General features: G+C 33.7%; 1 protein-coding gene across 1 annotated transcript; it reads left to right on the top strand.

Annotated features, from left to right (window-relative positions):
- Positions 1-584: 584 nt before the first annotated feature.
- On the top strand, positions 585-11,184 carry LOC137828604 (protein BTR1). Its single transcript, XM_068635245.1, has 8 exons — positions 585-1,075; positions 2,185-2,423; positions 2,510-2,616; positions 2,943-3,136; positions 6,774-6,898; positions 10,231-10,326; positions 10,403-10,464; positions 10,593-11,184. Exons 1-8 carry the CDS (start codon positions 988-990, stop codon positions 10,687-10,689), a joined length of 1,008 nt encoding a protein of 335 aa, XP_068491346.1. The 5' UTR covers positions 585-987; the 3' UTR covers positions 10,690-11,184.
- The last annotated feature ends 1,147 nt before the right edge of the window (positions 11,185-12,331 follow it).

Raw genomic sequence — 12,331 nt, 5'->3', positions numbered from 1 at the left:
GTAATGCTGTAACAGGGGTGTGGGGCGTGAAATAATATTAGTTAGCGCCTGAACGTTGAATAGAAAATGCGAGAAGCAAATGATACTGAGAGATGGAAACGGATCCTCCCCACCCAGTTGTCTCTCCACTCATCCACCATATCCTATAGACCGTTAGATCAAAGTATTATAAAATTTATTTATAAGATCTAAAATGTTATATTTAAAAATTATCCAAAATAAGAACAAATAGCTTTTTTTTATAATGCTTGACATGAAATTAAAATTAAAATTAAAATTGAATTTTAAATATTTCAAAAGAAGAAAAATACATTTTACCATTTAAAAAATAAGCTATTCCTATAAAAGTTCAGGACTTTTAGTTTTTTAAATGTTCAACACTTCCAAAGATAACATATAATTTAATAATACATCTTGAAATGTTTGAAGTTTTTAATATCTTAAATGTTTTATTTTTAATAAGTAACGTTTTTTTATTTATATAAAGTAGTAAAGAAAAAGTTATTTTTGAAATTTATAAGAAAATAAAAACTTTTAAGAAATAGGAGGAGGTATATTTTAATCTTAACCATTTATTTCATTTCATCGAACGGTTAACAAGAAGCTAGAGAGCGCTGGGGAGGATCCAGTTCCGAATACACCGACTCACACCTCAGAACACGCACATTGACACATCACACACAAAACAACGCTGAGAGAGATAGAGAGAGACAAAGGTCACGTTGGATATGTAGCAAGCAGAACTGCTGCACCTTCTTCTCTTCTCTACGCTTCCACCCACTCACTCTTCCGTTTCTACTCCCTCGATTCTCTCTCATAATTCACAATCCTCACGTTGCGTCATTCACATGAAACACTCGCGCTCCCTGTTCTCGCTCTCTTTCTGAATCATTCATCATATATAATCTCTATCTCTCTCTCTTTCTCAGGGAAGGAGAAAGAGGTTTTCATTGTCGTTGTTGTAGAAGAAGCTGAGGAAGAAGGAGAATGGAGTCAACGGAATCTTCCTACGTGTCTTCTCCCGAGGGACCGAGGAAGCACGCTGCATCGCCACCTCCTAAATCGCCTTCGTTAGGTATCTGATCCGATCCGATCTATTTTCTCTCTCTATCGCTTTCGTCCTTTCGCTTCGCTTAACCTTGCTCTCTGCAGCGCACGATAATGTAGGTTTAGTGACTGAATGTCGGCGAGCTATTCCACGGTCAACGCCTTCATTCCCAACCCTAATTCTTAACAATGGAGCTTCAGTGCTGTTTCTCGCTAGATTTAGATTCTGTTTCTCTTTTCTTGTTATGAAATCAGTGAAGTAGAAGTGTTATTGTGTCGTGTGTGGATGTGATTTTCGGTTTTATGTTTTTTTAACTTCTGTTGTTTTGGTAATTGAATGATTGTTATTATTATGGTTTCTGAGTGGAGTAATTATTCCGTCTTTATTCTTTTCTTTAGTTTTTAATTTTTGGAGATACCAAGCAACGTAGAGGGAATAGTATTTTTTGTTGTCCTTTTGATGTCATTGAAGCTAACGAAACTTCTTCGAAAACAATTTAAATTCGAGAAAGGTTGCGAATTATTTCAGTTTCAATATATTTGGGGCATATTCTATACGCAGTTACGAAGTCTGAAATTTCGCTTTGGCTATTGCTTTGACAAAAAGTTTCTAAGATTCTGTAAGGTATCGGTGTAGAAAATTCAGAATCGAGTTTCTCACAATTTTTTTTTTTCAGTTAGGGTCGAAGGGAAGCATCCTTTCTTACGCTGAGGCAAATTGTTTTTTAATCTAAATTTTGGAAAAGAGAATTATGTTATAGAATACTTATGTGAATCATTACCAACTCGTGTATCTGAGTGCGATAGACAAAGTATCTTTCCCACCTTTGTATGAGCATCCTAAGACTGTTACTTCCCTGCGTATTTAAATTAAACAAGTGTGGAAGTATGTAATCTCCATTTGTTGTATATTCTCTAAAAAAAATATAATGGTGTGATTTGTAAAATGCTTATGTAATTAAATTTTTTCCATCAAGTGAAACTTCAATGCTAGACTCATGTGTTTTTTTTTTACTCTCATTTTCTAATATTTGAATTAGAAGTTTTTCTCAACTGCATCAATTTTACTTTTATTTGTAAGCATGTAAAAGTTTTAAATTAATTCTTTGTTATTAATTTCATGTTTACATCTTTCAGATTCTGAGGAGAAGCCAACATATATTAGGTTTCTTGTATCAAATTCTGCAGCTGGTTCAGTTATTGGAAAGGGTGGTTCAACTATCACTGAATTTCAGTCACAATCTGGAGCACGAATCCAGTTGTCACGTAATCATGAATTCTTTCCTGGGACTACTGATAGGATTATCATGGTATCTGGTGCGATAAATGAAATACTAACAGCTGTTGGACTTATTCTTTCTAAGTTGCTCAGTGAGGTAATCTCTATGATGTTGATTTTATTAGTTGTTTGAAGGAATAATGTCCTGCATGCTTCTGAAATTATTTTGCTATCTATGATTAGCTTCATACTGAGGATGACAATGAAGCTGAGCCTAAAACAAAAGTGAGACTTATTGTTCCAAATGGTTCATGTGGTGGAATAATCGGAAAGGGAGGTGCAACCATCAGGTATAATCACTCTTCTTTGTTGACTTTTAAGGCCTGCTTGTTTGCCATGTTTGTGAAATATGTACTATATAAGTAGTCTTTGATGTTTGCCCTTTTTTATTTATTTACTATTCTGATATATCTTGATTTTGGCGGTTATATTTCCTGTATGGATTCTGGTTCTTTGCTGAGCTTCTATTTCCCTTGCTGCCCCCTCTTTAAAAAAGATTTCTATTGTTAGGTTAACTGTTATTTTCTCTGCTGAAACCTTTCTCTGTATTTTAATGTTATTCATAATCATAGAGGGAGATAAAAAACTTAGCTTTTACTTTTTTCCCATTGATTAGATCATTCATTGAAGATTCTCAGGCTGGCATTAAGATATCTCCTCAAGATAATAATTACTATGGACAGAACGATAGGCTAGTCACCCTGACAGGAACTCTCGAGGAACAGATACGGGCAATTGAATTAATTGTTTCTAAGTTAGCTGAAGATCCTCAGTATTCACAGTCCATGAATTCTCCATTTTCATATCCCGGTTAGTGTCATTTGTTCATACAGTGCAATATCTGTTATCCATTTCTAGATTTTGATATTACGTCATGTATATTTGTTTTGGAGCACCAAATATGGATGATGGAAGTAATTGCTGATTCTGAAATTCCTCATATATCTTCTATCATCAGTTTTTCTATATGTATGGAAACCTGCAATTATGGTCTACATCATTGCAGGGAGAGAGTAAATGGTGGCATTACTTGAATTGTCATATCATGTTAACTTTTTGTTAGTTTAGTTTGTTTATGTTTTTGAATATTTTACCTTTTTTGTTTCTAATTAATGAGATGCAGTTGTCTTTCTATTTTATTCTTTAGTTAGAGGATAGCCATGGTGGGAGAATGTCCCGCTTCAATTTTGAGTAGCATATTATTTTATAATATAACATTTAAAGTGGCTAACATAATACATTTGCAATACCCATTGATCCCACTGAGCAAGACTTGTGTAGGGAAAATTGTAAATGACAAGTCTATGCTTACTTCAGAGTTCAGAAACTGCACTATGTACAGTTCAACCTGTAATTGGTCACCTACCCAGGTTTGGTGATCTGGTCAGGTTATATAATCACAAACCTTTAAATATTAATTCTAACTGTTGAAAAAGTTGTGAACTGAATGAGATATGTTCAAACATTTTAGTGGTGAACAGTGCCTGTCGTCTCACTTTTTTGCTGCCCATCTCAAGCTTTCACTTTATCTCTATCTGCTTAAGCCATGTCTCTTCATCTACCCAGTTATTTAGTCAGTTCTGCACCAATGGCTGCATCATTTGTTAGTTGTTGGAAGCTCTGACTGTTTCTGCACCTGCTCTTTTTTGGGAAAAGTTATTAGACAGAGAAGAAAATTTAAGAGGACGTGATAAACTGTGTTGCTAAATGGGTAAAAGTATTTACTGGAGAGAAAGTAGTATGAAGGACACCTAATAACGTAATCAAATGGTCTTTTTAATGCCTACTACTATATTCATTCCTAGAATTGGAGACATCCAATATTGCCTATATTGATAAAAAAAAAGCTGTAGATTCATATTGAAACATGCATATAGTTATTGCTTAGTAATTAATATAAATGAGTTGATGTGTGTATATATTACAATTTTATTTATCAGCGTATGTGTGTGCATATATCAGTGAATAGACATCTAGTTTGCTACTACAGAGATATGTAGCCTTTGATTTTATTTTCTAATAAATTCCAATATTAAATTTTGGCATCAAATTGTTCCATTTATAGGAAAAAATTGATGTTATAAAATGATATTAAAAATCTGTTTATCAACAATGGACATTGGAGAGAACTATTTTGGTGTGCATTTTTTGTTATAGGACCAAACTGATGACCTGTTTATCTTTGGGTATTCAGATGTTTATTCTATTTTAATTTATTTATAATTCACTCTCTCCCTCCCTCTATATATACACGGTTTAATTATATTCTGTTTGGCCATGCTAATCATTAAATTCTGAAGCAGTGTTTTTCACAACCTTGAGAGTAATTATGTAAAATAGTTTTGTTTTGAAATGAAATGATTTTTTTAAATCCTTATTTACTTATTATTACCTCTTCATGCTCCATTTTCTCACCATTCTTTTATACTTGGATTCACACTTTGTACTACTTTGCACATATAATGCTTATATGCTATTGACTTCTTGCTGTGTATGTTCACATAATTCCAGAATAAACCATTAGTATATATTCTCGTTGCAAATAGAAAGTTAAGGAACATTAAGTGCAGTGAATTAAAAATTAATAAAATGCAACTTAGTTCCCTCATGCTTTATAATTAATCTGTTGCTGGTGTATAGTGATTGTCCAACCTGGTAGTATGAAAAAAATTATATGACAGAAAATTTTAATGGTATAGTATATTATTTTTCAAATATTTATTATTGTATAATTGTTTTTAAGAATAGTGTAAATTGAAGATATTTCTTTATCATATACTGATGCCAACCATAATAACATGTGGATGTTTTCTCTACATATTATTAAATTAATAGGTGTACATGCACATTTTCTTGATAACAACATATTTGCATTTGATGGTAAAAAATGGCTACTTAATTTTATATTACCTTGCCAATCATTCATATCACCTTTCATCATGTAGTATGTAACTTGTGCTGCAAATGGCATCATTGGCCAGTTGCTTTAGAATAATGTGGAAGACTACTAAGGCGTGTAAAGAAGATAAAAAAAAATATTATTCAGGTCAAAAGCTAGGTATTGGTGTGGGTGGCAACCACAAAGTCTACCCTACTTTAAGGCAGTGAGGCCATGTGGCTTCCACTTATACTTCAAGCACTGTCTCTTTCTTAATCAGGAAGGAGCTGTTGGTTTTGATGATTCCAAGTTAGTGTTAATATGAGATAATCAAGAGTATTATCTAGACACACAGTTTAGTATGTAAGGCTTCAAGCTGGAGACACTGTTAGAATAGTATGCAATTGACTTAATGCTCTCATTAACTTGATCTGCCTTTGTGTGACTTGTTTAGGTTGTACTGCATGGTTCAAAATTGTTTTCTTTTTTAATTTCTATCCTTTTTTTTTGTGGTGTACTGGAGTTTTATAATTGTTGTTGGTATCTGTTTGAGATTAGATCCATGTTTTAATTTTGAATGATTGTGAATTAGGCTCTAATCTTGTATTTAGTTAGAAGAATACTGCCTAATATGCTTGAATTGGATGTTCCATGAAACATGTATCTTACTTCACTTAATGCACATACTAACTATGGTCCTTGTGGCTTGGATCTGCACAACCATGATTAGGGTGCCATCATTGCGAAATTTAAGTCGCAGATTTTCTTGGTATCATTATTATTCATATTCAATGCAGTACTGCATAACAAACTCATTTTTTTTCCATAAATGTTTTGGCTATAAAAAACTATTTTCTTTGTTTCATGTTGCAAGTTTTAATTTAAAACTCTGTCCTGATGTGAGAGTTGGTTTCCTATTTTGATTTTCCCTGATGAACAGCATGAAAATAAATATTTTTTTTTTTTCTATATTTTTCTATATTGATGCAAGTTCTTCCCTTTTGTTGTTTTGCCGTACTTTGTTCTAGTGAATTGGTCTTGTAAAGGAGAGAATCTGTAACTTTGATAAGGTGCCTCATGCATTATTTACATTAAATTATTGATCTTCATATATTGCCTCTTGTCTGAAGTGTGGTCAATGTAAATTTCACTTAGTTCTGAAATTTAATTTAATTATAAATATTGAGAGTGGCAAGGATATCTTTGTCACTTCAACCTAGTCACACTCTTTGATACAATGTAAGAATCAATAGTCCAATTCAACTTAAGTGCTTGACCTGTTGGATTGAGGCTCTATTCTGGATTATATCTCTAATAATGGTATTTATTGAAACACAGCAGCAATATGCAACCATGGATATATATAATAAAGCTACAGTAGAGTAGAGAGTATACTTAAAGTATGACCATTTTTTGTTATTTTTTATTTTAAAATCAGTTGTGCTCTTTTTTATGGCATTGAAAATGAAGATTTAAAATGCCGTGCTTTGTATAAGTAGTTATTGTTTTGTGAGGAATCATAATTTGTGAGTTTGATCCTAATTAAAATTTATTTAACATAAACATCAGGTGTTTACTTCTCGGGTTATCAGGGTGTTCCATACACATATGTGCTTCCATCTGTTGCACCACCTGCTTACAATGCAGTGAATTACAGACCAAATGGTGCTGGAGCAAAGTTCCAGAACAGCAAGGTTCTTCACTATCCATTGATTTAATCTTGTTTGAAGTTTTTCATGTTGTTAGTTGCCAAGTTTTCAGACATACACACACACACACACACTCACTCAAGAACAAATGAAAGATTTTAAATTACATTCATCTGTTTGTAATCCTTGTGAATATGTCAATTTTTTGTTTTTCAATCCCTGATGACATGACCCTTTAAAAAACATGATATTCACATTACGTTTTTAATGGCATGCCATTTATTTATGATGTGGCACTTGATGACATCATTTGATGATGTGACACTTGATGCCATCGACAATGGAACTCTGTCTGCTACAACAGCTTTTCTCAATAGATACTAACATGAGGACCAAAAGTGCTAAAATCTAAAAATCCAAAGACCAAGACAAGTGAAAAATTTGTAGGGTCTAAAAACAAAAATAGGTATATGTGCAAGGATTAGAAGCATATTTAAGCCTTTTGCACAAAAGCTCCAGAGTTGATATCCTGTATTTGTTTCTCATGCTACTTAATAATCCTTTTAACTTTCATACTAGATGAGGCAATGGTTAATAGTTCGAGTAGTTAAAAATTTAAAATGAATAAATGTCAATTTTTTGTGTAGTGACAGACCCCAAATCACTCTGCTATATAGTCTAGCAAGGTTTAAATTGTGTCTTATGGTTGTTATACCAAATCACTCTGCTATAGTTTCCCTTGTAGTGGCTGCTCTGCCACTATAGCGACACTATAATGCACTATTTCAAACCTTGTTAGGTTATATCAACTTAATTGCACTTTTTGTCCCTTGAGTATCATAATTTTAATTTTAGTCTCTTGGTGTATATTAGGAAGTGAGTTTAAGCTTAACTCATCCTCACAAAATTGGCTTGTAGTTGCAGATGAGTTTTGCGTCTACTTATCTATGGTAATTTGACTTTATCTTTAGTTGATGTGATCTTACACTCTCCCCTCATACGAAGGCATGAACATCTCGTGCGTATGACTAAATATTTGTAATGGTTAGATAGTGGTCTGATAGCGGGTGACATGATAGACTCAAAAACCTCACTAGGATAGACTATGATACCATACTAGGAAGTGAGTTTAAGCCTAACTAATCATCATAAAATTGGTTTGTAAAGTGAGGCTTACCTCACTTATGTAATGTAATTTGACCTTAGTTCTAGTTGGCATGGGATCTTCAACAATGTCCAATTGCATGAATTAGTTCTTTTAGTAATTGTGATTGTGCTACTTTGATTCTACTGTTAAATGTTTGACAGGTTTTGCTGACAGTGACATTTGATGTAATGTGTTGATGATACGACAATGGCTTATTGGCAACTTGTCTGCTGCTATGTCATCATCAAGTGTCACTTAAGCTAAATTTGTTAAATATTTAATGGGATAATTAGAGGGGAACCATTGCAATAGTTGGAGGATGTAATTAGGTAATTGGAGCCCAAGAGAATTTACATTGCATTACTGAAGTAGCCTACTAGAGAACCAGAATTGAACAATGCCTGAGAGATCAGATATGCAATTAAGCCTTATATATCTTATATAGTGTATAAGGATGCAATATATAATGTATATTGATGCAATATATGATGTATAAGGTTTTAAACAGTGTGTCATTGTCACTATAATGGTTTAGAAGCTCCCACCTGCTACAGGAGTTGCTATTGCTGAGCAGTTTGGTGTAGCTTACCGAACATTAGGCTGAATAGCAATGCTATGTGTTGATTTCAAAATAGTTCTCTTAGTAAGTGGGTTTATGTATAACTCAACCTTACTAAATCGGTTTGTAAGGTAAGGTGAGAATTGTGGGAGACCTCTAACACACCCCTCCCACGCTGAGGCATGGACATCTTGTGTGTGGGACTAGATATTTGGGGGTGGTCCAATAGCGACTTGATAGGTCTAACAAACCTTGCTGGGATAGGTTATGATACTAACTTGAGATAAAATACGAAAGAATAAAGAATGAATTTGAGAGAGGGAATTTCCCTCTCTTAGGATCTCATATCATAATAACTTTGGAGATTTCAGATAATATGCATGAGAGGGAAGAAAAGAGAATAGGAAAGGTCATATCTGCGAACTAGGTAGAGCACAAAGCACAGATAACTTTTTAATAAATTCTATTTAAGGCAACTTATTCTAACAAGTTCTATAAATATAGGCATTAAGGCTGTTTTGGGATCTTTGGGATTTCAACATCCAAAAAGTGAAATTGACAAGCGTAACAGTAGTGACAATGTTAAAGAAGACTTAATTTATAAAGTGGCATTCAAAAGAATCATATTTTTCCTGTGTTTGCTTACAGAACATCATTTGATGTTTATGAAGTGCAGTAGTTACTTAGTCACATCGACTATGGTTTGCATTTTGGGTAATCATGCATGTTTTATCACTGCTAATTGCAGACAAGATTGACATCAATCAAACCGGTGAAATATATGCATAATTCATGGAACGTTTTTGAAGTTCTGACAATAGTTTCTTCGTTGACTAGATGCTAAAATAAAGGCCAAGAATCAAGTTAAAATTTATATGACTATGCTATAATGCTATAAGTTATGATTCGAATCTAGCTATACATGGGTTTTTGACCAACATTAGTTAAAAGGCTAACCTTGTTCAAAGTTAGGATGCGTTGACAGTCCAATGAATTGAACTCCTCAGTCCAACATTTCAGGTTATTGTAGACCTGTTTGGTTTGCATGAGTATGCAGGTGTGTGTGGTTATCAGTTAGTTAGGTTAGTTGGTAAAAAAATACAAGGGGTTATGTAGAAAGAATGGGAATGGGCCTGTAATTGATTAGGCCTGTTAAGAGTGAGTTTATGTTAGCAGACCAGTAGCTGTATATAAATAGGAAGGGGGTTGAGAGGATTTTATCTTGGGTCAGTTGAGAGGATTGAAGGCCTTTGTGCAGACTCTCTCGACTGTTCTACAGTGTGTGCTCTTTTCTGTAAATTGGCGATTTCTTTCCTATTCTGTCTTTAGTTCAAATACCAGTTTCTATCAGCGTGTGTAAAATCTTACAAATATGGAAATACTACTTTATGAGTCTTGAAAATAAGAACATGATAACAATATTAAAATCGTAAAAGAACATAAAATAGTTTGTCAAATAGAAAAAATAATTGAGTTTCAAGCTTGAGAGATCTGTTACCATATTTGGCTCACTTTCCATTCAATATCTTTATTATTTCCCTTAATGGACTTGTTATCGTGAGATATTATATATAATCAATAGTGAATGAAATTATTTTTAAAATACCTTGCATCCTCATGCAGTGATTTGCTTTATCAGTTTGACCTCACGTACATTCTGTTCTGTTCCAGGAGGAGCGGAGTAACTCCATGACCATGGGTGTTGCAGATGAGCATATAGGATTGGTTGTTGGTCGTGGTGGAAGGAATATTATAGAAATTAGTCAGGTTTGTTACGCCTAACAGTATTCCTATTGTGATTACTAATACAATAAACTAACTTGAATGACGTCTGCCTTTTCAGGTTAGTGGGGCAAGGATAAAGATATCAGATAGAGGTGATTACATTTCTGGAACAACTGATAGGTGGGAATTTGTTCACACGAAATTTTGCTTTGCTTCATATCCTTGTGTAACAAGTTATTAAGCAAATGCTGTGACTTAATATCTTTAACCGTAAATATTTTATACGTGCTCGTACTTTCTTATTACAGGAAAGTTACCATAACAGGAGCCCAGAGAGCAATTCGTACAGCTGAATCTATGATATTGCAGAAGGTTGCTTATGCTACTGAGAGGGTGATTGAGTAGTTTGCAAGTGCACTTGTCTGCTGTTAGATGCTTAGTGAATCTGCTTGCTAATTGCTTATACATTTGCTGAATTTTGGGATTTGTTTACATAAATTATCATCACATGATATACCTTTCGAGATCTTATTGTAGCGGGAGAGGGCAGGAATTTTTTTTCTTGAATTGAGAGCGGTCTTATAGAATTTCTTCTCAAACCCCATCAACAGAGAAGTTCGATTGGAAAGTTCACGCTCATTTCCTAAATGTAGTATTTAGAACTATATTCTTTTTTTGTAAGTCAACAGGTGCTAATGTCTTATATGATATGTATCCTCAGTCACTAGCCTGAGATGGGATTTGAAAATTATTTTGTGATAGCATTTGAGAATCAAAAATTCACTTGTGAGTTGTTAGAACCTCAAGCCCGAGTTGTGTTTCTAATTTTACATAGATTAATATGTTGACGATTTACTTGCCGCTATGTATTGGAATATCTCTAGCAGTTTTTCGCTTTCAGATGCTCTTTTTTATTTAGCTAGCTAAATAAATTTGTTTCTTTCTTGAACTGTGTCTATCAGTGTTGAGGCAATTTTACAACAGTTTATGCTAATTCTTTTTTATCTGCTTGTTTGCATGTGTAGAGTTTTCTTCGAAAGTGTACAGATAAAATCATTATTTTCTTTTCTTTAAATAAACCTTAACACCTCTATGTATAAAGAATGGTAGTTATACAACCAAAGATTTCCTGCATAAATTAACATTTATTATCTTATTTTTTATGCATTAATTATCCATATTTATTGTTCTCTAAGAAAAGCTAAACATTCCGGATCTCTCTGTTCTTCAAAATATAATAAATGGTTTTAGTTGTGGAAAGAAAATAATTATGACCTTTTATTAGGCGTGTCTCAATTTTTCAGTCTAGACCTTTTATTTCTATTATGTGGTATACAATAATATAGAGACAAATAACAGTCATGAACTTCTTTCACATTCTTTTTGTTTCAAGAATAGAATATTGTACGTAGCCCAAGTGTCTAACTGTCCGAATAACGGTTGGATACTTTCGATGGTTTTAGGGTTTTCATAGGTTGGTTAAGTGGCTAATCATTGTCAACCAGATCATCAAAGTCATTTAAATAATAATTAATCATCACTACACAAAGACATATAAATGATCATCAAGAAATATAAGATTACTTTTATTCATATTATATTACTTTTTGCACGATCATCGTAACAAACACATCCTATCAGAATGAGTTCTCCACAAAATAAGATGACAACCCAGCTCGAGGTCATTCTTCAGATAAATGAAGAAAGCATGCACAAAACGATGGAAAGGGTCCTCGGGCAAATGCAAGATAAAATCGAAAGAGATATAGCAACACAAGGTTGAAGCTGAACAGAACCGAGCTGAGATCAAAGCACTATAGGATGAGCTGGCAGCCAGGAATGACAACCATACTCAGAATGGTAGGATATTTACTGACTATATGACGAAATCCCAACCTCTCTCTCACGAACCATCTGTTGGGCAAAAGCGTACCTTCCGCGGGCCTAGACACCAAGATCATCTTGGAGGGAGTCCCACTACACCTTAAGGTCGCCGTGGAGGGAAAATTGGGGTCACTAGCAGATACCATTCAAAGCAATGTCAAAC

The sequence above is a fragment of the Phaseolus vulgaris genome, chromosome 7 (assembly GCF_000499845.2).
Source record: "Phaseolus vulgaris cultivar G19833 chromosome 7, P. vulgaris v2.0, whole genome shotgun sequence".
Lineage (NCBI taxonomy): Eukaryota > Viridiplantae > Streptophyta > Magnoliopsida > Fabales > Fabaceae > Phaseolus > Phaseolus vulgaris.
The sequence above is the reverse complement of the archived record's forward strand: the minus strand, read 5'-3'. Positions and strand labels throughout refer to the sequence as shown.

Excerpts from the sequence above, each read along its gene's own strand:
- LOC137828604 (XM_068635245.1), top strand. The coding sequence starts at position 988 with ATGGAGTCAACGGAATCTTCCTACGTGTCTTCTCCCGAGGGACCGAGG. Across the intron at positions 1,076-2,184 it reads TCCTAAATCGCCTTCGTTAG|ATTCTGAGGAGAAGCCAACA; the intron begins GTATCTGATCCG and ends TACATCTTTCAG. Across the intron at positions 10,327-10,402 it reads ATATTATAGAAATTAGTCAG|GTTAGTGGGGCAAGGATAAA; the intron begins GTTTGTTACGCC and ends CTGCCTTTTCAG.